General features: G+C 41.3%; 1 protein-coding gene across 1 annotated transcript in view; it reads left to right on the top strand.

The window, feature by feature from the left end:
• Window positions 1-27,177, top strand: part of ADGRA3 (adhesion G protein-coupled receptor A3) — a gene marked incomplete in the record, with an annotated part of 1,325,547 nt that overhangs the window by 662,036 nt on the left and 636,334 nt on the right. Inside the window, 2 exon segments of the mRNA XM_044062081.1 lie at window positions 23,966-24,037; window positions 24,757-24,828. Coding sequence (XP_043918016.1) covers window positions 23,966-24,037; window positions 24,757-24,828 — 144 coding nt within the window.

The raw sequence follows: 27,177 nt of genomic DNA, 5'->3' as shown, positions 1-27,177 counted from the left end.
GAACCGCGGCTTGTGGTTCTGGAGGAGTGTGGAACTGCTCCTGCCCCTCCATCTAAAGAAGGCTCGGATGTAAGGCCTACATCCAGGCATTCTCTTCATCAAGACAAACCTGTTAAGAAGTAGAAGACAAAACATTCCACTGTCCCTTCCACCCTTCTGTTGAACTGGGATGCCTTTTCCCAGGGTCTTATTAAAACCCTTAATGGCTTTGAGGCCTGCAGCTTCTGCTATCCCCGTGCCGGCCTTCTCCTTGTGTCCAGTATTGCCATCTGGGTCTCAGGTGTCCCCTTCTGTACAGGCTGCTGAGTATCTGATTCCTGATTCAGAATCTGCGGACTCCTCCTTGGATGAAGATTCCTTGGCATACTCCACCCAGATTCCTTCCCTTCTGGAATATGCCTCTACAGAGGAGGAGTGTAATGGAGGAGATTCCCCTATGGAAGAGCTTTCCTCTGGAGAAGCTATTAAGATGAGGGAATTCTTTAAATGTGATTCTTCTCAAATTTCAGAGGAGCAAAAAAAGATACTGTGATCTTCTCTAGTTGGAACCCCCCTGCTCCCTCAGCAGTCCCACCAGTCCTTCCAGCTTTTTTAGATGTCTCTGCATCTTCCTCTAAAAACCCAGATTCCCAGGCCACAGCCCTTAAAAGGCCTGACAGATTTTATAAGGTCCGTGATGACTGTAAGTTTCTTATTAAATGTTCTTCTGCTGACCCTGGTGTGGTCTTCATTATTTCTGACAAAGTAAAGAGAAAGGAAATAGTTATCCCTCTGCACAAAGGTGGGTCATCTACAGACCCCTGAAACTACAGACCCATAAGTCTCACTAGTGTTATATGTAAATCCATGGAAATAATTAGCATGGAGATGATCACTAGAGATATAGTAAACCTCCAGACACTGGACCCAACCCAATTTGGTTTTGTCAAGGGCAGATCAGGCCTACTCAACGTGGTGGACTTTTTTGAAAAGGTCACCAAAGCAAAAACTCTAGAGGATAGATACAAATGCGTATGTCACCCAGTGGATAGTCAGTCATCCCTGGTAACTGTCATTGACAACAGACCCCTTAGAGCTGACCCAGTAGTCAGGGACTTAAGGACACACCCAGATAGTAATCTAGCCTTTGATCATTGTGTCTACAGTAGTGAGGAAATCATTCTATGCTGCATAACTTATAAACAAAGGTATGATATCTAAGTCCAAGGAAGTCATTGTTCCACTGTATTCGGCATTCATCAGACCCATCATTGAGTACAATGCCCCCTTTGGTATGTACCTAACCAGGCATGTCCAACAACTGGAATGTCCACAGAGGTTCATCACTAATAGAATACAGGGTGTAAATAAAATGTCCTATGCAGACTACCTCAAGACCCTATCCCTGTATTCTGTCTCCTACAGGCTTTTGAGAGGAGCTCTATGCCTGGCATACAGGGCGTTGTCAGACCCCACTCTGATGGACCCCCTGCATATCCACGAAACAAACAGCACCAGAGTTACCTGTTCTAAAGACTTGAACCTTGCCTATGATATAAATAGGACCTGCTGGAGAGAGCGGTATATATCCCAGAGACTACCGTGTCTATAGAACAGACTCCCCATCCATGTGAAGCAGAGTTCCTCCCTAACCCAATTCAAGTACAACTTGGACAATTGGATGGGAAACTGGAAATTCATCCCTTGTTTTGCACCTATGTCTCTAATGGACACAGGTAATCTGTAAATGGTTCATCTCCCAGGCCCATGCTTACACTCATCAAGGGTATCAGAACTTGTCAGAGATTTGGGATGCATGGCTAGGCTTAAAAAGGCCCTTGTGGTCATTAGCGTAGTAAACACCTGTGAACCTATAAGTGGTGAATGAGTTGTCGCTTTCAGTCCATTCAGTTGCCCACTTTCTTTCCTTTGCTTCAGTCTCCTAGTGAGAGGGTTCTGCATTCTTTGGATATGCATAGACAGCTCAGATTTTATCTTGACAAAACAGTCTTTCAGAAAGTCTGCTGAATGATGATCCCAGGGATCTGGGTTTACCTGTTGCCAAACAAACTTTCTCCTCTTAGATTTCTAAGGCCGTTGTGCTTTGCTGTGACTTTCATGGGAAATCATTATCTTCTGTTAAGGCCAATTCTACCAGACCTGTTGCCTACTCGGGGGCTTTCTTCAAAGGTCTAGATGCTCATTCCATTTTGGAAGCTGCTACTTGGTCCATCTGTTTATACTTTTACAAAACATTACAAGCTAGACCCCGTCTCCAGATCCAGGGCAGGATTTGCTAGGGCAGTTCTGCATGGATTTATAGAAAATGCCTCTGCATTGTCTCCCTCTACTACTCCCTCCTCCCTGGGTTGCTTTTCAGCTTTTGCACTCTCCCATGTGTAAAGAATACTGCAACATTGAATAGAAGGACATAGAATAGATGTGTAAAATCTTAGCATAACCAATAGATGTCCTCCTCTTCTTTGTTGTATTCTGTCCCTCCGGCCTTCCCCCTACTAGTTTTTTTCCTAGGATGTCTCCTTATGATGTAGCCTTGGATTACTTTCCTCATGGGGCTCTCTTATTCTGAGGATGTTACATGCGGACGTCCCTTTTATGGCTGACATTCTCAGTGAGTTTGTGCAATGTCACATGTACTGGCAGTGGCTCTTAGCTTTTGTATACAGGCCAGACGTTGGGTTGACTGGCAGAATAGAACCCCATATGAAAAGAAAACTGCAACATAGAAGAGGAGGATATCTATAGTTATGGTAAGATTTTACCCAACAATTCTTTCTGAATATTGTAAAGAAGCTAAATTAACTGCAGGTGGTATCTTTAGAAAAGGGATGGGATACAGTTCATTGAAATAAATGTAATTTGTGGGAACTGTACATTCAGAATTATGCTCAGTAGGATGAGTAAGGTTTAAGGGAAGGCTGGAATTGAGCAATTTATGTAATGTTGGAGTGAGTGAAAATTTAAATACCAAAGGGAAAAAGATGCCAGCACCTAATAGCATAGAGCTAACACACTACTCACAAACAGCTAAGGTTTAAAAGTTTTTGTAATATGCACTTTAAAACAAAACTGTTTTAGCTCTTTTGGCCCCTAATGACAAGGACTTCATCAGAACCAAGTTTAAAACAAGCAGTTAGTCATTTTTAAAAGTTTCATCAACCCATGTGACTCAACAAATTCCCCAAACCCATGTGCATATCTGACTCTTAAGTATTTGTGATTATTTTAGAAGGATTTACAGTATAATACAAAAAAATAAAATATGAATTAAGTCCAGAAAAATAATATACTTTGTTTAAAACTCTCTTAAAATGAATATAGTTTATAATATCAGTGACAGTCTGTCAGTAGGGAGTGTTATGCAAAGAATGTTGCTGAAATTATAAAGTTGTTTGCTCTTTGTGTATCGTTTCTATACTCTTAGGCAGTTGGCATTTTTCTTTTTCTTTGTTTTTCATATTTTAATATGCTTCCAGGTGGTTTTGTTTAATGGTATTGAATGAACAAAAACTTTTAAAAATAAAATGTGTACGTTTACGGCATAAAAGCAATAAAAATGTATACAATTTATTTTCTTTTTCTATCAAGCTTTAACACAGGTTTACATATATTAACATGTGATTGTCTAATCAAGAAAGTGTTTTGAGTAGAGAACCTTCCTTGCCAGTAACTGAGATATACTTTTGAGAAAGTTCATGCACCAGAAATATAACATCTAAGTCAGTCGAAGCTACCTTAAAGCAGTCTGGTGTGTTACCTTTGTCACTGTTCAGTAAGTGTGTTTTAGAATTGTATGTTTGGTATTTGCCTAGTGGAGAAGTCTGCATGAGTGAACATGTGTGCTTCATTGCTGTTGTAGTGTCTTTTTCCTGCATGTTTGGAAACCATGCAACTGTCCAAGATGGTGGACGTCCTGTGAGAACACCATTTCCATGAGGCTCCTATCTAACTAAAATATCTATGGGCTTTTAACCATCCATCCACAACCAAAAGCTAGCTTCTTGCTGCCCTTGTCTCTGCAATACATTTACATCTGTTTTGAGGACTCCTGGATATATGCTGTGAGCGTATACTCTACTCTTAAATCTCAAGAGTTCCACAGAGCTACTTTCACGTGTATTTTCTTGGCTTGAATAGGCACACACAAGTTGGAGGTGATTATAAACTGTTGCTACTGCCAAAATATGTCTAAGGAATCCAAAAACATGGAGAGACAAACCAGCAAAATTAAACTGTCTGCAATAGTTTCCCCTGAAAAGAAAACCCTTTCTAAAAGGCAGAAAATTAAACAATCGGATGCTTAAAAAATCCAGTGCTAAACAAAAGCTAGAGGCCAGCATCCACATGGAAGATCTTAAGGAAGCCTTGTTTACCATTACAGCTGGCCGTTCAAGGTTTCTCTGAACAGCTTTTTGGCTTTGGCAACGAATCAGGCTATGGAACGTATGGAACAGATTGAACAAACTACCAAAAGTAATGAGATACAGATTGCACTGCTAAAAAAAGATTTAAGCACCAAAAAATACCACTCTAACTGAAATCCAACAAAAAACTTGATTTAGAAGCCAGGAGCAGAAGGAATAATGTAGTAAGAGGTCTACGTGAATCATATGCCACCAAACAACTGACTGAGACCTTACTTCAGTTTAATTTTATATTAAAATCTGGTGCACATAACATTATAATTGAGAGAGCACATCGTGCTTTACACACTAAGCAACTGTCAAATGCTCCGAGACAAATCCACGTTAAACTACTAAATTTTCAAGATGTCCAGAGAATCCTTTTGGCAGCCAGAAAAAAAATAATCTCCTGGAATGGACATAAAATAACTGTGTCGCAAGATCTCCCAATAGCCATTAAAGAAAAGCGCCAAAAACTCTCCACTTTCTGCGCTGATCTCATTAAAAGAAATGTTAAATTCCAAATGTGGTATCCAAATACCCGAAGTTTTACATATAATAATAAATGTACTGCAGACTCACCTAAAGATGCCAAAGTCATCATCCTGAAATGTTTTGGAAAAGTCCCTGAAGTTTAATTCTCTTGTGAAAAGAAAATGCTTTGTTTTCCCCACCGGAGGTTGTCGCTAACCTCATAAGCTGTTTTTGCTGCCATAATATCCCTTTTTTGTAAAATGTTGAAATTTTAACGCCTTTAACGTTATAAAAATGTAAACCGCATCTAACGGACCCGGAAGTGCACATTAGACAGGAAGTATCCCTTCTAGGAACGTATCTTCTGATTTCCGTTGAATGGTAGGATAGATTTTGTGATACAACTGCGTGCTTCCACCCGTACATCGTGTTATGGAATGTAACTAATGTTTAAACGGCTGATGTTCTTCATGTTCCACTGTTGCAGTCATTACATTTGGGTAATCTGCTGGCAGGTTGCCCTCAGTCAGCCTGAATATCAAAGTCTTGGGTCCTGTGTCTGTTGCTGTCTCCTCTTCCATGACGTCAGGTCATCAGGGGTATAAAACATGCAGCTGACGCCATTTTCTTCAGTCTTTCTTGCCGCGTGGTGCCCGAAGCAGAAGCAGGTGCCAGTCGTCAGACTCCTGAAATTTTCGCATTCGAGTTTCAGAACCCAAGTCTTCAATTAAAGCAAAGTACCTCATTGGGGAAACTTTTTCTTGCGCCTTACCAATGTCAGTAAAAGTTAATAATTGCATTATTTGTGGGAAGCAAATACCTCATAAGGATTTTCATTTGTACTGTATTCCTTGCCTAGGCCCAGATCATAACGTGCCTTGCTGTCAGTTTTGTGCTAGATTTAACCAACGCGCTCTTAAGATATACCATATTTGCTTCAAAATATTTTGGAAACAGATTTAATTACCCTGAAATGTTGTTGGATAGCAATACGACTACTGGAGTTCACAAAAAATGCAAAGAAAAGGAACAGACTGTCGAGGTCCAAAACCTGCCAAAACCTGCGACAAAGCTTCTCCTAAGCCTGTCGCCGGTACTCAGTGAGGTGCTTTCGCAGCCCCTGGTACCCACTACTTTCGAGTCGCAGGCCCCTACCGAGACCCATGTGGAGTCCGGCATGCCGTGAGATTCTCAGAGTATTGTACCCGTGGATGTCTCTCCCTCGGATGAGTCCGGAGCCGCTGAGCAGGCACAGGCTTCTGAGGATGTTTTCAGGCCTCAACATTTCTATATAAAACCGGCACCAGCTTCAAAGACAAAATCAACTTCTAAGGCTAAAAAAACGATGCATGAGCCACGTGCTTAGGCCCCTATGCCTGAAAAATAGATGATTAAAATGGCTGAAGACTTAATTACCTTGATCAGGGGTTCCCAACCCCCCCCCCCCATGATAAGAGGCCTAGGCAAGACACTGATTATGAATCTTCAGATCAGGTTTCTTTTTCTTCTGATCAGGAATTTTCTATACCACCATATGAGGATTCAGATGCAGAGGAATCCATCCCATCTGCATTTCCTCCTGAAGATTATTCTTTTGGAGAAACCTTGCATACTTTAAGGGAACATTTTCATTGGGAGAGTCAGTCAAGATTTCTCAGAATCAAAAAAGAGGCTTAGGGATTTCCTCCTTCTTCATCATAGGCCTTTGGCTATACCTCCTGTATTAGACATTGTTGATTATGTGTTTTCAGAATCCAGTATGGCTCCTGATTCCCTACCTCCAGCTCCTAGTAAGCCAGACAAATATTACAGGGTTCCTGACTCCCACAAATTTTTATTCAGAAATCCTGCTGCTGACCCTGAAACTATCTCACAAGGTCCCAAAGGTGTAAAGGCCTCAACAGCTAAGAATCCTACCCCCTCTGATAGAGATTCCATTGCACTGGATAGATGGGGAACGAAGGTTTATACGTCTGCAACCTTGGCAATTAGGGCCTTAAACTGCCAGTTTCATATGCTTAAATATCAACAGCATGTTATGGGATTATTGAAACAGAAAATGATGTTGATTTCTGAATGTGTGGAAAATAAAGAATTACAGGAATTATTGCATGCAGCAGAACAGGTTGGAAAGCATTCTTTGCAATGTGGTTTTGATTCCTTGGAGGCCTCCTGCAGGGCCACAGTAACTAGATCTGTGATTAGAAGGCATGCCTGGCTTAAGGAGCAAAAATCTGCCTGTTCATGTTAAAGCTAAATTGTTGGATGCACCTTTACAGCATGATACTCTGTTTGGTAATAAGGCAGAAGAGGTTTTAAAGAAAGTGGAAGACAAAGCTAAATCTATGCAAACTGTAAAAGATTTCTTACAAGTGCAGCCACCCAGATTCAGTAGACACTGGCCTACAAAAAATTGGTCCTTTCCTGTGTCTGACAGAGCCTCACTGGGCAAGTCCAGGTGCTCAAAAGTCTCTAGATACCAATCACAGGGTTCTTACAGGTCAAAGCAATGGGGTGGCTCTACCTCCAAATCTGGAGGAAACCAAGCACAATCCTACAGTAAACGGTCTCAATGAATTTCCTCTGCCATCACCAAGCACTTATCTTTTGGCAGCACCCTTAGGAGAAAAATTAGCACTTCATGCTCAAAATTGGCAGTTAATAACCCAGGACAAATCGGTATTAAACATAGTATCCCTGGGATACAGATTTCATTTCCATACCTTGCCAATTCCAAATGGTTGGCCAGATCTGCCACAAAATCAGTGGGCAGAGGCACGGAAACAAGTTACGTCCCTCATGGATATGGTGGCTATTCAACCAGTACCAGAACAGGAAAAAGGACAAGGGTTTTATTCAAGACTGTTCCTGGTACCCAGAAAAGACGATGCCTGGTGCCCAATACTGGATTTATCGATTTTGAACACATTCTTGGACATACCAAAATTCAAAATGCTGACTTTGCAACAGCTTCTGCCCATGCTGGGCAAGAACGTTTGGTTAGTGACTCTAGATTTAAAAGAGGCATACCTGCATATCCCAATAAGGGAATCGCACAGAAGATGCCTTCATTTCAAGGCTGGTTTTATGCACTACCAATTCTCCGCACTGCCCTTTAGCTTATCTACTGCGCCCAGGGTCTTTACAAAGTGCCTGGCACCAGTAATTGCATTTTGCAGACAAAGAAGCATACAAATCTATCCTTGGACGACTGTCTCATTCAAGCAGAAAACAAGGACATTCTTCTTCAACATCTGGCGTTTGTAAAGGGGCTTCTAACATGCCTAGGGTACACAATAAATGAAAATAAATCACAACTGGTACACACTCAAAAGATTACATAACTGGATGCAAGCGTGAATACAACTGCCCAGATGGCTTATCTTACACCAGACAAGCAAAAGCAACTGACTATTTACTTCAAACAGATGGCAAAGAAAACCCTGTTATCTGCAAGACAAATTCTGCAGGGTTTGGGGTTCATGGCATCCTGCATTCTACTAATTCCATATGCAAGACTGCATATGAGAAGCTACAGTGGTATCTAAAAGGTTTATGGAGTCAAGATTGTCAGTCTGGAAACAATGATTCCTCTCATTCCCTGCCTACAACAGGAGTTTCTTTGGTGGGCAGAGACATGTCATCAGAACATGGGACGGTCTTTCACTCTACCCCCTGCCACCCAAACCCTAACTACAGACGCATCAGACTATGCTTGAGGGGCCCACTTGGCGGGGAGATGCATTCAGGGCATATGGAGCTCAAAACAAATGCATCTGCATATCAACCAGAAAGAGATGTTAGCTGTTCAGAATGCCTGACAGCCTTCAAGGACTTACTTCATCCAGGACAACTACTGATAAAGACGGACAACATCACGGTTATGTGGTACATAAACAAGCAGGGGGGGGTACACATTCCTACCCCCTTTGCAGACTAGCCATGGCATTGTGGGACACAGCCTTGACTTACCAAGTACATCTTCAAGCTCAATTCCTGCCAGGAAAACAAAATACTCCGACAGATGACCTAAGCAGAAATGTTATGGACCCTCACGAGTGGAAACTGGATCCACAAGTCTTCAGCATGATAACAGAGAAATGTGGGAGTCCGGACATAGATCTATTTGCCTCTCCCCAAAATTATCAGCTGGACAAATTCTGCACAAGGACTTATCACAGACGAGCATGGAAAGTGGATGCCCTATCCTTCAGTTGGAAAAACCTATCAGTCTACACCTTTCCTCCTCTGCCTCTTCTTCCCAAGTTCTTACTAATGGTCAGACAGGAAAAAACAAAAATGATCCTAATTGCCCCAGACTGGCTTTGCCAGCACTGGTCCCCAATTCTAAGGAATATGTCTAAACTCCCATCTTGGTATTTGCCTCAAATACCTCATCTACTGTCTCATTAGAGCAATCAAATTCTGCACAATCCGCTCCAAACTCTGAACCTGGCAGCATGGTTGATCATGTAATTATTCAAACACCTCTCGGTAAATATATGATGGATGTCATTTTGGAGGCCAGAAGGCGTAGTACTAGAAAATCTTATGCTGATAAATGGAAGAGATTCTGTGCTTGGAACCAAGCACAAGGAACGGATACAACAAAGCCAAATATTCCTCATATTTTACAATACATGACTGAGATGCTTGACAAGGGCCTATCTTTTTCATCAATAAAAATCCATTCCTCTGCCATCTCGGCTCATTACAACACAGGGCCTCCTCTCTTTTCTCATCCTCTGCTAAAACACTATCTTAGAGGGGCCAAAAATTTAAGGCCTCCCAGAGGATCACCACCTCCTGCATGGGACCTCAATTTTGTGTTGGAAAAGCTCACTCTGCCTCCATTTGAACCAGCAGCTACTGCGGATATAAAGTTTTTATCTTGGAAAACAGCTTTCCTCCTGGCAATCATTTCAGCAAGAAGGGTTTCAGAACTACAGGCCCTCATGGCTATGGAGCCTTTTATTATATTTTACCCGGACAGGGTGTCCCTCAGGACTAGTCCTTCCTTTATGCCTAAGGTGGTATCCAGTGTGGCTCTTAACCAAACTATTTACCTGCCAACTTTTTACCCAAATCCGCAGAACAAGGGGGAGCGTATTCTGCATTCCTTGGACGTACACAGACAACTAAGATTTTACTTAAACAGAACCAAATCTCTAAGAAAGTCAGCAGTTACTGGTGGCATTCACTGCAGGATCAGAGGGGAAGGCTATTTCAAAGCAGACTATTTCAAAGTGGATAAGCCACTGCATTCGTTTCTGCTACTTGCATCATGGTAAACTGGTGCCCAAGGGAATCAGTTCACATTCCACCAGGGCTGCATCTGCCTCAGCAGCTTTTCTCAGAGGGGTGCCAACCAAAGACATTCTAGAAGCTGCTACTTGGAGCTCTGTTCATACTTTTACAGAGCATTATCATTTGCCTCTCTTCTCTAAGTCCAGGGCAGGCTTTGCCACTGCAGTTCTGCAGGGCCTTATAGCCGCTCCTAATGCTATTTAGTTCCAGCCTGCCATCCATAGCTTTGGGATTCTACCCAAATGTAATGACTGCAACAGTGAAACATGAAGAACATAGTACAGTTCTGTACACTTACCATAAATGTAGATGTTCAAGTGTATTCACTGTTGCAGTCCGGGTTACCCACCCGCCATCCCCCTTTTTTCTAGAACTTCTCTTTCCTTCACTATATTCTACAGCCTTTGTGGTGTATTTGCTTTTAGATGAAGGTAAAGTTTATGTTACAATTGCATTTATATATATATAGATATATTTATATATTTTTGCTCCCTATTTGGGGGGCACCTGACATCTGGGGCATGAAAAACTGAAGAAAATGGCGTCGGCTGCATGTTTTATACCCCTGACGACCTGACGTCATGGAAGAGGAGACAGCAACCGACGCAGGACCCAAGACTTTGATATTCAGGCCGACTGAGGGCAACCTGCCAGCAGATTACCCAAATGTAATGACTGCAACAGTGAATACACTCGAACATGTACATTTATGGTAAGTGTACACAACTGTACTATTTCATGATCCAAATGAGAAAACCAGATTTTCAAGTGGCTAAAGTGAGATCGCGGATGCTCTGGATCTAAGGATTGAAGCCTACACAGGTGCAGATTTAAGCTGTTGCTTGGACTGAGCAAAGTGAGTTTCCTTTTCTCATCTGTTCAACAACAGTAAGCTACTTTGGTAGGGAGCTCAGTCCTGTTTTTAAGGAACTACAACAGCTATTTAAATGACTGTCAAGAGATATTCATAAGGACATTAGCACATACTATGTCAAGCTTATTTTGTGTGTGCAGGTAGAAAATTTCATGTTTTGTCTGTTACCAAAACATAAGAAAAGTATATAACTATTTAACATACTGCATAAACAGTACATAATGAAGAAACAGTACCCTTGCATGTAAAGACTTTTTCTTAGTTTATAATGACCAGCTTCTATATATATATATATATATATATATATATATATATATATATATATATATATATATATATATATATATATACATTGTATTACAGATGTTGCTTAAGTTTTTTTTTTTTTTTTAAACAGAGAGCTCTAGCAATGTTGATGTGGGATATATTGGTAACTAGGTAAACATACTCAACTAGGTTGCATTGTTTGAGATTTAGTCCTATGTATGGTAACATAAGCATTCAGCAGTATTGCAGCTTTTTTGTAAGATATAATCATATCTTGTTTTCAAGGTAAGAGCTCCCGGTCTGTCATACGTGCAGGCATGCTCACATGCACACACATACATTTATGTAACAGTTTTTGGGCCTTATGCTGAAGCAATGTGCTCCGTATCAAAACAAAGAAGATATTTATCCTAATATGATGGCTCTGTTTCTGTTAAGAGTTTGTTAGGCTAATTATGAAGGTTAAATAAACATTATTTACACAGCAGCTTGTAGAATCATAAGGTGTTAACAGTGAAAGTTATCTTGAATGTTTAAGGGGCTATATAAAGCTTTTTGATTAAGCCTGCTCAATGTATTCTTTATATCCTATATACTAATACAGGGAGTTATTTGTTATATTATGTATTTGTTTTTACGGCTTTGATACAAAACTGTAAATATGTCTCCTGCTATAGTTTCCTTTCTTTTCTGCAGTCACTGTATTACCACTAACTGGAATATAGCTGAAATGTCTGTACTTAGTGATTTAATGTGATGGTTGTTTTAGCACCATACCTTTTTGAACTTTATCTTATAGGAGAGGATAGGTATATTGGTAGAAGGGTAAGGATGATGACTCTAGGAATCGTAGAGCTATTGTATATATGTTTTAGATTGCTTAAAAGGTTTAAAATATCGGTGATAACTTTACTCTCCGGTTACACAACCTCTCAGTATGATACTTATCTCAATATATATGCTTGTGTAACTGTATTTCATCACACTATTTCTTTTATTTGGGGTAAGTGGGGTTGGCAAAGGGTTGCTGTTGGAAGAGTGTTATAGGGCCACTGTAAATATACTACTTTATGTATTTTATCTCCCATTCCTATAGTTGGTGTGATGTTCATCGTGCATACAGCTGCAGTCATAACAGATGGGTTCTCCTGCCGTCAGGCGGGTCCTCGGTCAGCCAAATTCCAAAGTCTAGGTCCGGCGTCGGTTGTCATCGCTTCTTCCCTGACGTCAGTGCGACAGGGGTATAAAAGAACCAGCCGACGCCATTTTCTTCAGTCTTTCTTGCCGCGCGGTGCCCGAAGCAGAAGCAGTTCGCAAGTGCCGGTCGGCCAGCTCCTGAGATTACGAAAAATTTGGAACCGAAGTCTTCTTAAAAGCTAAGTACGCCGTTGGGGAAACTTTTTCTTGCCTCAGACCGATGTCAGACAAAGTTAATAATTGTATTTCTTGTGTGAAGCAAATACCGCATAAGGATTTCCATTCCCTCTGTATACCTTGTTTAGGCCCAGACCACGACGTCTCGGTCTGTCGCTTTTGTGCTACATTCAACAAACGCACTATTAAGCGTCGGGCGGAGTTCGCCCAGCATTATTTTGGGAAAGCATTTAACTATACTATGTTGTCGGATACTCCGACTCCGGTTTTGTCTAAAAAACGCAAAGACAAGGACCGACACTCGAGGTCCGCGGCCTCTACCGACACCACGCCAAAGCCGACTACATGTGGTCCGGTTCTCAGCGAGGCGCCTACGCAGCCCCTGATTACAGACGACACATCTTTGGCGGTGTCTCCTGTACCCGAGGTCACAGGCTCCTCGGCCCACACCCTGACTACAGATACCGAAGCCACGCTTGGCGTTGAAGCACAGAATGTGGACAGGTCCACCTCCACTCAAGGTGTCTTCAGACCTTCCTCTTCTTTCTCCATCAAGGCCTTCACCAAGTCTAAAGCTAGCATGCACCCTAAGAGACCAGCTACACAGGGCCCATCTCCAGGCCCCATGCCTAAGAAGCAGATGCTTAAAATGGCTGAGGATTTAATTACACTAATCAGAGGTTCTCAGCCACCTCCGGACAAAAGACCCAGTGTGGAGGAAGATTCCCCCTCCTGTGATCAGGGCTCCATTATTTCAGAGCACTCTGATTGATTATCAGGAACAGTCTTATTCCCCTTTTGAAGACTCTGATGCAGAGGAATCTATTCCTTCTGTATCCCCCCCTGAGGATTACTCATTTGGTGAAACTCTGCATACCTTAAGGGAACACTTCCACTGGGAAGGCCAGGATTATTCAGATTCCAAGAAAAGGCTCAGGGAATTTCTTTTGTTACCCCAGCACAGGCCTCTGGCTATACCTCCTGTCCTGAACATCCTAGATGATGTTTACTCGGAGGCCTGCCTTTACCCGGGCTCTCTTCCTCCAGCTCCAGTTAAGCCTGACAGGTACTACAGGGTTCCTGACTCACACCAATTTCTATACAAAAGCCATGCTGCTGACCTAGAAACCATCTCACAGGGGCCCAAGGGAGTTAAGGCCTCCATTGCCAAAAACCCATTGCCTTCCGAGAGAGATTCCAGATCCTTAGAAAGGTGGGGAAAAAAGGTATATACCTCTGCTACCTTATCCATGAGGGCCTTAAACTGTCAGTTTCACATGCTAAAATACCAACAGTTTCTGTTATCTCAATTGAAAAGTAAAATGTCACAACCTGAACAACCAGACATGAAGGAGTTGCAGGATTTGATGCATAGTGCAGAACAAGTGGGTAAACATACCTTACAATGTGGTTTTGATGCTCTAGAGGCCTCATGTAGAGCTGATGTTACAGGCTCAGTCATACGTAGGCATGCCTGGCTCAAGGAACAAGCTTTGCCTGATCATGTCAAAGCTAAATTACTAGACGCCCCTCTTCAAAAGGATGTACTATTTGGGGCAAATGCTGAGGAAGTATTAAGGAAAATGGAGGAAAAGGCTAAATCAATGCAAACTGTGAAAGAATTTCTGCAGGTTCAACCACCACGTTTTAGTAGAAATTGGCCTTCCAAAAACTGGTCCTTTCCTGCCATAGACAGACCCCAAAGAGGCAGATACAGGCGCCCGAGGGGCAGAGGACAAACAGAGGCAGACAATGGCAAGCTCCTACACAAAGAGGTGGTGAGGACAACTCGCAATCTTTCAGAAAGCAAAACCAATGACTTCCCCTTTTCATGCCAACCAGGTCTCAAATGGCAGCCCCCTTAGGAGGAAAGCTGGCACTATTCTCGAAAAATTGGCATATTGCCACAAAGGACAAATGGATTCTGAACATTATAAACAGAGGCTACAAATTCCATTTTCATACCCTTCCAAAAATGAAAGGCATGCCAAACCTGCCACACAATCAAAGGGCAGAGGCACAAAAGCAAATTTCAGATCTTATAAACATGAAAGCTATTCGAGGTACCTACGCACGAACAAGGTCAAGGTTTTTATTCCAGGCTATTTCTGGTGCCAAGGAAGGGAAAAGATTGGAGACCTATTTTGGATCTTTCCATCCTAAACGCATTCCTACTCGTACCAAAATTCAAGATGCTCACTCTACAGCAACTTCTTCCCATGCTGGGCAAGGAGTTTTGGCTGGTAACATTGGACCTCAAGGAGGCATACCTGCATGTCCCAATCAGACAAAATTGCAGAAGATACCTCAGATTTCTTGCAGGTTCAACCCATTATCAATTCTCTGCATTGCCCTTTGGTTTATCTACTGCACCCAGAGTATTCACGAAATGCCTGGCATCAGTAATTGCCTACTGCAGACTTCAAGGGATACAAATATACCCTTATTTGGACGACTGCCTGATCCAAACGGACAGCAAGCACATTCTTCTGAAACATCTGGCTTATGTAATAATGTAATTAAACTCTCTAGGATACACAGTCAACAAAGAGAAATCAAGACTAATACCCTCTCGGAAGATAATTTTCCTGGGTGCCAATTTGGACACAAACACCCAGATGGCCTACCTCACGCCAGAGAAGCAGGGGCAACTAATTCAATATTTCAGAACACTAGCAAATTGCACCAGGCTGACTGCAAGGAAAATCCTGCAGGCTCTGGGATTCATGGCATCTTGCATCTTACTAATCCCATGTGCAAAGCTGCATATGAGAAAACTACAATGGTACATAAAAAACATATGGTCTCAACACAGCCACAGTTTGGAAACAATAATACCACTAATTCCATGTCTGCAAAAGGAATTTCTGTGATGGGTTCAAGCATGCCAAACAAGCACAGGTCTTCCATTCAGCAAGCCTCAAGCAAATCAAGTCATTACAACAGACGCCTCGGACTACACCTGGGGGGCGCACATGACAGACCGGTGCATTCAGGGCAAATGGACCCAAAAAGAAAAACACCTTCACATCAATCAAAAAGAAATGCTAGCAGTGATAAATGCTATTACAGCTTTCAAGGACCTTCTACAACCAGGCCAGCTACTGATAAGAACAGACAACACCACAGTTATGTGGTACATAAACAAGCAGGGAGGAACACATTCTTATCCCCTATGCAGACTGGCCATGTCACTTTGGAACATGGCCATGAACTTACAAATGGAACTATAAGCACAGTACTTGCCAGGCAAGGAAAACACGCTGGCAGACAACCTAAGCAGGAATATGACAGATCCACACGAATGGTAGTTGCATCCAAAAGTTTTTACAGAAATAACCCAAGAATGGGGAAGGCCAGACATAGATCTCTCTGCCTCCCACAAAAACCATCAATTGACAAAATTCTGCTCAAGGATCTTCCATCCAAAGGCCTGGAGAGTGGACGCTCTCTCTTTCAGTTGGACATCAATGACAGTTTATGCCTTCCCACCTCTTCCTCTGCTGCCCAAAGTCCTATTGAAGACCAGAGCAGACAGACCAAAGATGATCCTCATTGCTCCGGACTGGCCAAGGCAACACTGGTACCCACTCCTGAGGAGCCTGATGCATTCACCACCAATGGACCCTGCCTCTGCCTCCTCTTCTGACTCCGCACAGCTTCAAATCTCTTCCAGTCCGCTGAAAACACTCAATCTAGCCGCATGGAAGATTCCTTAGCATCGCAGCAGGCCCTGCTCTCCAAGGAGGTGCAGGATGTCATTTTGGAGGCTAGAAGGCCATCAACTAGAAAAGCTTACTCTGCAAAATGGAAACGTTTTTGTGTTTGGAAGGAGAAAAAGGGCCAGTGCCCTGGAAAACTGAATTTACCTCAAATACTACAATATTTGACTGAACTGCTAAACAATGGACTTTCGTTCTCCTCCATCAAAATCCATGCCTCAGCCATTTCTGCAGAATACAACACTGATCCACCTTTATTCTCTCACCCTCTATTAAGACAGTTCCTCAGAGGGGCTAAGAATTTAAGACCTCCAAGAAAACAACCAATACCTGCTTGGGATCTTAATTTCATTCTGGAAAAACTGACCTTGCCTCCTTTTGAGCCAGCTGCCACATCAGATTTACAATACTTGTCCTGGAAAACAGCTTTCCTTCTGGCTATCACTTCAGCTCATAGAGTTTCAGAACTACAGGCTCTTATGGCTGTCCAGCCTTTTATCATCTTCCATCAGGACAGAGTGTCATTACGTACCAACCCGTCCTTTATGCCTAAAGTGGTATCCAGGGTAGCTTTAAATCAGGCCATACATTTACCTACTTTTTATCCTAATCCAAGGGGAGAGATTACTGCATTCCTTGGACATCCACAGATAACTGCGTTATTATTTGGACAGAACAAAACCTTTCAGAAAATCAGAACAGCTTTTTGTGGCCTATGCGGTAGGAGTTCAAGGAAAGTCAATATCCAAACAGACAATCTCAAAATGGATAGCCCACTGCATACGCTTTTGCTATTCCTTTCATGGCAAAACTGTACCTACAGGCATTAGAACTCATTCTACCAGGGCCACTGCCACCTCTGCAGCCTTCCTCAGAGGAGTTCCTACCAAGGATATTTTAGAAGCAGCCACTTGGAGTTCTGTGCATACCTTCTCTAAGCACTACAACCTACCATTATACTCCAAATCTAGAGCAGGCTTTGCCACTGCAGTCTTGCAGGGCATTTTGGCTCCTCCTAGCTCCACCTAGTGCCTACCACCCCTTTCTTAGCTTTGGGATTCTACCCATCTGTTATGACTTCAGCTGTATGCACGATGAACATAGTACAGTTTTGTACCTGCTTTGGGATTCTATCCATCTGTTATGACTTCAGCTGTATGCACGATGAACATAGTACAGTTTTGTACCTACCATAAATGTAGATGTTAGAGTGCTAATACAGCTGCAGTCCAGGTTTCCCTCCCTCCTTCCCCTCTAGGGGTGGTCTTTTATGGTGTATTTGCTTGCAAATACTGGTCTTTGATTATATTGCATTGCATTATTACATAATTTTATGTATTGCATTCCTTCTGGGGGCACCTGACATCTGGGGCAAGAAAAACTGAAGAAAATGGCGTCGGCTGGTTCTTTTATACCCCTGTCGCACTGATGTCAGGGAAGAAGCGACGACAACCGACGCCGGACCTAGACTTTGGAATTCGGCCGACCGAGGACCCGCCTGACGCAGGAGAACCCATCTGTTATGACTGCAGCTGTATTAGCACTCGAACATCTACATTTATGGTAGGTACAAAACTGTACTTTCTTTCCTTTCCTTTGGAGCCTTGTAATCCGAAAATATCACATTTCCTTAACAAAATAACTGCCCCATTAAGCATTATTAGGGAATGTGGATCATAGACTCCTGGAATGTGAGGGGGTTGCAGGATAAAGATAAGAGAAATTTACTGATTCATCTAATTTTTAAATCTGATCATGTTGAGTGAGGACTGGAAGGGAATCTCAAATAAAAAATGGATTAAAGAAATTGCAGCTGGGGACAACTCAAAAAGGGGTAGCTGTTGTTAAAAAATTGCTTCAGACAACAATCCTAAACCAATTCTCAGACGAGAACGGCATATGGTGTTATTTTACAACTACTAACCCTATTAATAAGAAACTCTCTTACTCAATGTCTGTGGTCCCTGTCAGAGACAACAGGATTTTATTTTAGAAATCCACAACATCTTACGAAACTTTCCTGACCATGATTTTATATTGGATGGAGACTGGAATTCAGTTATTGATCCGAGGATAGATCGCACTAGCAACTCCTTATCCCAAAATATGCAAGTGTAAACTGCCTTCGGTTAACTAATGACTGACTTATGCCTGACTGATCCTGTCTCTTTTGGTAAAGGGCAGGAGAGAGGTAAGGTATATACACTTACTTGTCTAAATGTCACAATACCTGGTCTAGAATATATTTCTTGCTCATTTCAGAAACCTTGGCAGAAGGAGATATTAAGTATCAGGCAGAACAGAGACATTTCTCGGATCATTCTAGAATTGCTTTAAAACTTCTCTCACCCAATAATTTGGTTAAAAGGGTTAAAAACGCTAACTGGTCTTTGAATAATCTATTATATAATTCAGAGATTATTCGGGAAGTGTCTAGCGTTTTAGCACAGCTTAAAAGAGTAGCATGGAAGACGTAAATATTCCGTATGACATTCAATGGGAAGCTTGTACAATGCAGATTAGGGGAATCCTTATTCAGAAAGCTTCCTATCTTAAAAAAGTTGAACTAGAAAGAGAAAGAAAGTTAGAAGACTTAATAGACTTAGAAAAGAAGTAGCAAGATAAACCTGATCCTAATACTGAAAATCTAGATTAAAAATACTCCAAAGACAATTACATGAATTGCATCAGCAAAATTATTCCATATACGAGTTGAAATGTATAGCTAAATACTCGGAGTGGGCGCAGTTACCATCCAAAGCCTTAGCAAGTATTATTGCAAACGAACAGGAAATGGGTAGAATTTCACTTCTTCACTACCAGGATAAGGTATTTAAAACTGATACCCAAATACTTGAGATGTTTCACCTGATCTACTCTGAATTATATAGCATGAATGACCAACAACCCTCTTCTGATGACATAACAGAATTCCTTGATAAAATATCATTCCTAAATTAAGTAGACAGTATGTGGAATACCTAGATGCCCCCCTTGCTTTGCAAGAAGTGACTGATGCCATAGGAAGACTGAAGAAAGGGAAAGCACCCGGCCTGGATGGATACACCTCAGAATTTTATAAAACTTTTATAGTTTCCATGTCACCCATATTACTGAAAGTATACAATCATATCAAAACTTATAGTATATTTATCATCTTAATAATTCCAAAACAATTTTCATACCTAAAAACCCCTTAGATAAGTCTAATCCACATAATTACAGACCCATATCCCTATTAAATCAAGATATTAAAATTCTCTCTTCAATTTTAGCTGAAAGAATGAAACTAATCATGCCTCATATAATCTCCCAGGTGCAAACAGGTTTCATGACAAATCGACAAACGTGGGACAATACCCTAACATTAGATGCTATGGTGCATCTTAACAGGGGAAACTATAGCCCTATATATGGGCTAATACTTGATGCCTGCAAAGCTTTCGATAGGGTGAATTGGAAATTCTCATTCACTACCGTGTCTCATTTTAATATCCCCAAAAGTCTTATCAACACTATTGAAAAACCTGTACAGCAAAATCTATACCTATTTTTATATTAATAAGACCTTATCTAAACCCATCCATATACTGAATGGAATGAGACAGGAATGTCCCTTTGTCGCCATATCTTTTTAATCTCTACCTCGAGCCCCTACTTCTCTCAATATCCCAAATTACATTTCACTCCATCCCCAAAACTGTAAATATCAAGATAAGTTTAGCAGCTTACGCAGATGACCTAAACATCTATTTTGAATGCTCCATCTCATACATTAGGAGATTAGCTGATACAGTAGACTCCTACTCTAGAGTTTCGAACTGTCTAATAAACCCAAAGAAATCACTGATTTTCCCCATAAACTCGTGGGGTCATAAAGAATATTTGTTCACAGAATCCCCTTTCAAAATTAACTACTCCCTTGAATATCTGGGTATACATTTTGACCATACTTCTCAGTCTGTACCAGAATAATCTCTTGAAGGTATGGACGGGTATCCTACAGGACTTGCATAGATGGAAACAACTAAATTTATCCCCCCTGTCCAAAGCTGCAATTATACGGATGAATGTCCCACCTAAGTTACTCTATCAATTTAATACTTTAAATCTAACTATCCCAAATACTTTCTTTCAAAGGACTAATAAAGAACTGGCTAAGTTCATATGGTCCCAAAGGCGACTAGAATAAGTAATCAGAAATTATGCTGTCCTAAACTAAAAGGTGGTCAAAGCTTGCCTGACTTTCGTCTTTATTACTTGATATGTGCAAGCAGGGTTATATGAATCTCCACTTTCACTCAGGTGGATAAAGTATGGTACCCTCAATGGATCAAACTCTGGCATAGGCACGTAATTAGTAACAATTTTAACCCTATAGCCTTGCCTTTCTTATCACTTAAAAGCCTGAATTCTGTTGCCATCGGTAGTACCATGGAGCAAAGGGTTACAAACTTCCAGAATCTAATAAAGTTCATGGAGTTAGAGAATACTCTTCCCTTATTACAACCAATCCATATGAACCCTAATATTAGGTTAAACAACACGATTAGTCTACTTGATTACCCCTTAATAAGAGATTACACCGTTTGGGATCTATATAGACACAAGGAGAAATCACTGAGTGAACTTAAGGAAGAGCTAAAACTTGGTCAGAAGTGTACACTGTCATCCTTCGTCAAATCAGAGAACCCCTAACAGTGGTAGTGTCATATGAACCAAATATTGGAAATAATGTTTCTGCTGCTTTGGAAATCATAAAAAGTCTATCTAGAAGTAAAAACATGATATCTAACACACAAACTATTGATGGCCTCAAACACCAGAATGCAGTACTTTTTTCCAACTACTGGAATCAACCGAATAGTAATCTCAGTGAAGACCAACACTCAGAGCAATAGAATTAACCCTTAAGTTTTCTCCTTTTAAAAAGTTGATTTGTACATCATCAGCGGATGGGAGTTCCACTGTGGCGACCCCCAACCGGGAAAAGCCGAAAGACTTTTAATGATAAATACTTATTTCACCCCATGTATTTTAAATAAATTTAATTCCAGTACATCCCCGTCATATCCTTGCTGCTCCTTTCCTCAAGCGGACTTGCTACACATTCTCTGGTCCTGTAGTCCTACATATAAACTTTGGTGCTCCCTCAAAAGTTAGACTAGAAAAGATGGGTTATCAAAAATCGACCCTTTCATGGGAACTAGCAGTCCTGCATGTCACTGACATTGGGTTACCTGAATTTAAGCTTCATGCATTTATGCCTATTGACCAAATTCTATACAACTAGAAATTGGTTAGATCGTACTAAACTTTCTTGGTGCGGCCTCAAGAATCTAGCGATAAAGTACATATCTTCACAAAAAATTTTCATTAATAACCCAAAATAAGTGGTTATACTACCAGAAAATTTGGAAAATAATATTTGATGTTTTCAGGGTGACTAGAAAGTGTGAATGATCTAGTATTCAAGATGCTTCAGTTTTTTAACCTGGTTATTCTGGTCTTACCGCCTTGTATGATTATGTTTCTATTACAGAATTCCTTGGTTCCTCTCTAGACGTCACAGTCGCACCTTCTATGTAAGCTTTGGGTAATCTTTTCTTATATATATATATATATATATATATATATATATATATATATATATATATATATATATATATTTGATAATCTTGTACATAGTCCCACCCCTTTTTTTGTTACAGCTTATGTTATATAAGAGGACTATAGTATAAATGTATATATTCACGACATACGTGTTTCACTTTGCACTTCTGTTTTTTCTTGATTGTATTGTCATGCCATATTGTTTCATTGTCCTTTTTGTAAAATTCAATAAAAAGTTATTTGAGGAAAAAAAAGGAAACCATGCAGTTGTAAACCTATACTGATACTGCTCAGTATAGCAGTTTAAATTAAATGTAAATGGACACTGGATCCAGTAGGTGGGGTAAATTCTGGGCTTTTCTACTGCAGCTTTCGCCTTATGCCCCATCATTAGCACAGAGTAATAGTCTTTGAATTATTTAACCATAGTATACTATTCCAAGATACTTTCCAGTTTGAGAAGTACAGCCCACTGAAGTTTGGATTTTAACTCCCTGACTCAGACCATCAGTCTCACGTTTCTTCTCTGTCCTGTGCAAACTGTTTGTTCTTCCAGGTGGAGAGGGCCAAGCAGCCAAGAGTGGAGACTGCACACTTTTGAGGCAAGGGAGTTTTGTGGCATTGAACTTTAAACTCTTTCTGCATGTCCTTACCTAACTACTTCTGGTTTTGATCTGCAGTGGATGTCCACAAGATTTCACATGTTTGTATGGGAGATATAACCCCTCAAGACTGCACAGATCCCTTTAAGAAACAGTGCTTCTAATTGATCTTAGGTTTGCACTTGGGTTTCTGCATTAGGAACTAGTGCTCACACATGAAGCATCCCACTTTCCTGAAGACAGGTGATGGCAAAGCCACATCATTCCTCTTTTTCTCCCATGCTATTTCCAGCAAATGCCCATGGCACTCTTCCTACTCTAGTCACCTTGGTCACAGTGTAAGCAGTATCCCTGTACACCAACAGATCTGGAGACGATCCTTTTGATTTTCACTTAGTACATTTTTACAGAGACCCTGAAATGAGCTTGCAGAAAGCTTTTGCTAGCAACTCCCCAAAAGATAATGCACTACATTGATGGATACTTGTGTAGGTATGTAAACTGAGACTAGAAGGCTGTTCCCAAAATGCACAGCACTCATTTCCTGAAACAAACCTGTCAAATGCATGTTGTCAAGACCATCTATTTTATTAATTTGATAACCAGGTAAATGAACTGGTCCAGTGCCCTTGTTTCAGTCATGACTCCATCCTTAGGAAGCAGGTAACACTGCACACGTAATATGTTTGATGAATGCTAACACCTGGTAAAGTATGTATAGAAGGCAGCAGTGTTGAGACTCTATTTACCATGTACAGCTTGTTTGTTCCAGTTGACAAACACTGGCGGTCAACTACAGTAATATGATGGGACGGCAGAGTAAGGGATAATTAATATGGTAGGAGGGACAGAAAGTGTGCCTGAGTAATTGAGAAGAGCCAGAATATGTACAAGCTAAACTGATTGTACGATTAGTACTTGGCAGAGCTGAGAAATGTTTCATTTAGATGCTGTCTCCCCATGTATGTTTTGCTTGATGTTATACATAAAATATGTTAAACCATACACGTAATCATTCAACAGGACCTGGATTGTTATTCTAAGTACCAGATGGAAAAAAATGATAAATGTGTTCAAAATAACACAGCCGTTGAGAGATAAGCAACCTGTTTCCACTAGGAATAATTTCTTACCCCGTACCTTGTATGGGGGGGTGGCTCTTAAGTATTTCCCCTTCTATCATTCTGCAGCAGCTTGTTACTGGTGTTCATCAACTTTCAGCAGTGGTAAGTGTTTTTTGATGAGCAAGATAATTTTTCAAGTGATGAATGTCCTATGAAGTTCGTTGCACTTTTAAAGCATTTTTGTTTACATATTTTTCTGTTGCAGAGATCTGTCAGATAACAAGCTGGGCTGCCTGAACAGAGAAATGTTTAAGGGACTCCAGAGTCTTAGTAAGCTGTAAGTACTGAGATGGTTACAGTTTTACTTCATATGTATGCATTCTTTTCACAGATAAGGTGCTTTACTGTAGTGTCAAAGCTCAGTGGCTGAGCTGGTGGTGGTGCTTTTTTGAAGGCATTTAGAGGAAATTAAGTATTTCCCACCATTTAATTGGGTGATTGCATTTGTTAATTTAGTAGTATGAAAAACTGTTTTAAAGCATGTAGGAAATTTTCACATATCGTAGGAAATAGTCCTGTATTGGCTTATGTTGTCAAAGCTATAATGTATTTTGAATCTGTTCATTGAACTAAATTGCTCAAACATTCTTTGTATACCACATTAGGGTTTTCACTTGTCCTTTTGATACAGATTGTGCATCTCTCTTCTGTAGACATCTGCATGATGTTTCTCCCACACTGAGGTGTAGGGCATAAGCGTTATAGTCAAATGCATTAAATGTGCTTGGAGGAGGCAGATAAGATTTCAATCAAAAGTGTGCATATTGCCTGAAATTTAGAACATGTTTCAAGTGTAGGGGATGTGGAATTAGGGGAGAAAGGGAGCATAGTATACTGGCCACACTGCCACCGAGCCCCATGAAGTAATTTTGATTTCTTGTGGACAAATTCTACATTGTAATTTTTTAAATAGTCTGGTATACTGCAGAATTAAAATTTAAAATACTTTTTTTGAATACTTTATTTTGTGCTGAATAATAATTTTTCCCATTGCAGGAATCTGACTGGAAATTTGTTTTCATCTTTGACACAAGACACTTTTGACAATCTTGTCTCATTGAAGAACTTGTAAGTAATATTTTTATGAATTTATTGTACGGAGTAATGGGTGTTAAAGTACTTGTGATATAGTGCAGCATTGGGAAGATGTATATTTTTTTGCAAGTATTCTGTTTCTGGTGCATTATGTATAGAATTACATGTAAGAACATGCATGGGGTGAGATGTGCACATCTCTTGTAGCAAAAGAATGAAATAAATGGATGCTTCCCCTTGTCTTCACAGCTTGGTTTGCCGTGTCAGTAATACAGACCATGAAGTGAATGTCAGTGCAGCTTTAATTGAGAAGTGAGAGTTTTAACACAAATATACATTTTAAGAAAATATTCTTAACATTCCCATATCAACAACACATTTTGGAACTATTAAAACTGAAAATTGCTATTTTTCCTGACTCTGCTAATTCAAAACCGTTAGCAGATTTACTGCACTCTGCTTGTCAAGTGGCCAAACACTCATGACAATGTGGATATGATGCCCTAGAAGCCTCTAGCAGGGCAGCATTGACAGGATCTGTTATTAGAAGACATGCATGGCTGAAGGAACAACCTCTCCCTGATTGTCAAGTCTAAACTTATTGATGTACCCCTGGATAAGGATCGCTTGTTTGGGGAAAAAGCAGGAGAGGTGCTTAAAAAGATGGAAGACAAAGCAAAATCTATGTAAACAGTAAAAGATTTCTTTCAGGTTCTACTCCCCAGGTTCAGCAGGAACAGCAGGAACTTTCCTTCTAAGCATCGGGCCTTCCCTGCACCTAGCAGACAGGGCCAAGGTAAGCCCTGCAGGGATAGACCATCCAGGCCCCTATCCCAGGGCAACCAGAGAAGCAAACAATGGACCACTTCCGTCTCTAAGGCAGGGAGTTCTAAGCCAACCTTTTATGGCAAACACAATGACTCCCCCTCCTCCCTTCACTCATCAAAGACTAGGAGGAAGGATCTTCCTCCTCAAAGACAATTGATTTTCTTTAACAAAGGACCATTGGGTCTTTTTAAAGCTCATTTTTCAGGATACAAATTCTCATTCAGCGAACTCCCAATTCCAAGAGGGTACCCGGATTTACCTCCAAATCAATGGGCAGAGGCATTGAAACAGGTACAGACTCGTATCCCAGGGAGCAGTAGAACCTGTACTCTCAGATCAAACAGGTAAAGGTTTTTATTCCAGACTATTCGTTGTTCCCAGAAAAGAGGGCACTTGGTGCCCCATCCTGGATCTCTCCATTCTGAGCACCTCCCTGGTGGTCCCCAGATTCAAAATGCTAACTTTGCAGCAGCTGCTGCCTAAGCTAACAAAAAATGCCTGGCCTAGTGATCCTAGACCTAAAAGATGCTTACCTCCACATCCCCATCAGGGAATCATGCAGGAAATTCCTGCGCTTCACAGCAGGCTCACAACACTTTCAGTTCTCTGCGCTGCCCTTTGGCTTATCTACTGCACCCAGAGTACTTACCGAGTGCTTTGCCCCGGCCATAGCATTCTGCAGACAAAGAAATATACAGATGTACCCTTACCTGGATGATTGCCTCATTCAGGCAGAATGCAAAGAAAAGCTGCTCCAAGACCACCTCTTTGTCAATTCACTCCTAACTTCCCTAGGATTTACCATCAACGAGAAGAAATCAAAGCAAAATCCACCAGAATTCTTGGGAGCTCTGCTAGACACAGCATCCCAAATGGCCATTCTATCCCCAGAAAAGCAGAGCTTCCTGCCTCTCTACTTTACCCACCTGGCTTCCAGAAGTCACCTCACCATGAGGAAGTTCCTGCAAGCCTTGGGATACATGGCATCTTGCATCCTTCTCATTCCCATGGCCAGGCTTTACATGAGAAAACTGCAGTGGTATCTAAAGAACCTTTAACAGTATTCTCAGTCCCTAGAGACCTCTCTCCCTCTGATCCCTAGAGACCTCTCTCCCTCTGATCCCATGTATAAGGGGTGAGTATCTCTGGTGGGCACAGACTTGCACCAGGAACAAGGGTCTTCACTTCATCCTCCGACCTACCAGCCACACCATCACCACCAACACCTCAGACATTGCTTGAGGCGCTCACCTAGCAGGCAGGGTGCACCCAAGGTCTTTGGAATGCCTAGCAACTTCACTTGCACATCAATCAGAAAGAAATGATGGCAGTACAAAAGGCTCTGAAATCTTTCAAGCCCCATCTCAGGCCAGGGGTTCTTCTTATAAAAACGGACAACACCACAGTAATGTGGTATATCAACAAACGGAGGAGGGGGGCCCAATTCATAACCCCTTTAGGTTAGCCATGAGCCTCTGGCTTACAGCCACCTCCATGGGTCTACACCCAATTGCCCAATACCTATCAGGGCTCAACAAAATCCTGGCGGACCAC

The sequence above is a fragment of the Protopterus annectens genome, chromosome 2.part1 (assembly GCF_019279795.1).
Source record: "Protopterus annectens isolate FY-2018-M chromosome 2.part1, PAN1.0, whole genome shotgun sequence".
In the NCBI taxonomy this organism is placed as follows: Eukaryota; Metazoa; Chordata; order Ceratodontiformes; family Protopteridae; genus Protopterus; species Protopterus annectens.
The sequence above is the reverse complement of the archived record's forward strand: the minus strand, read 5'-3'. Positions and strand labels throughout refer to the sequence as shown.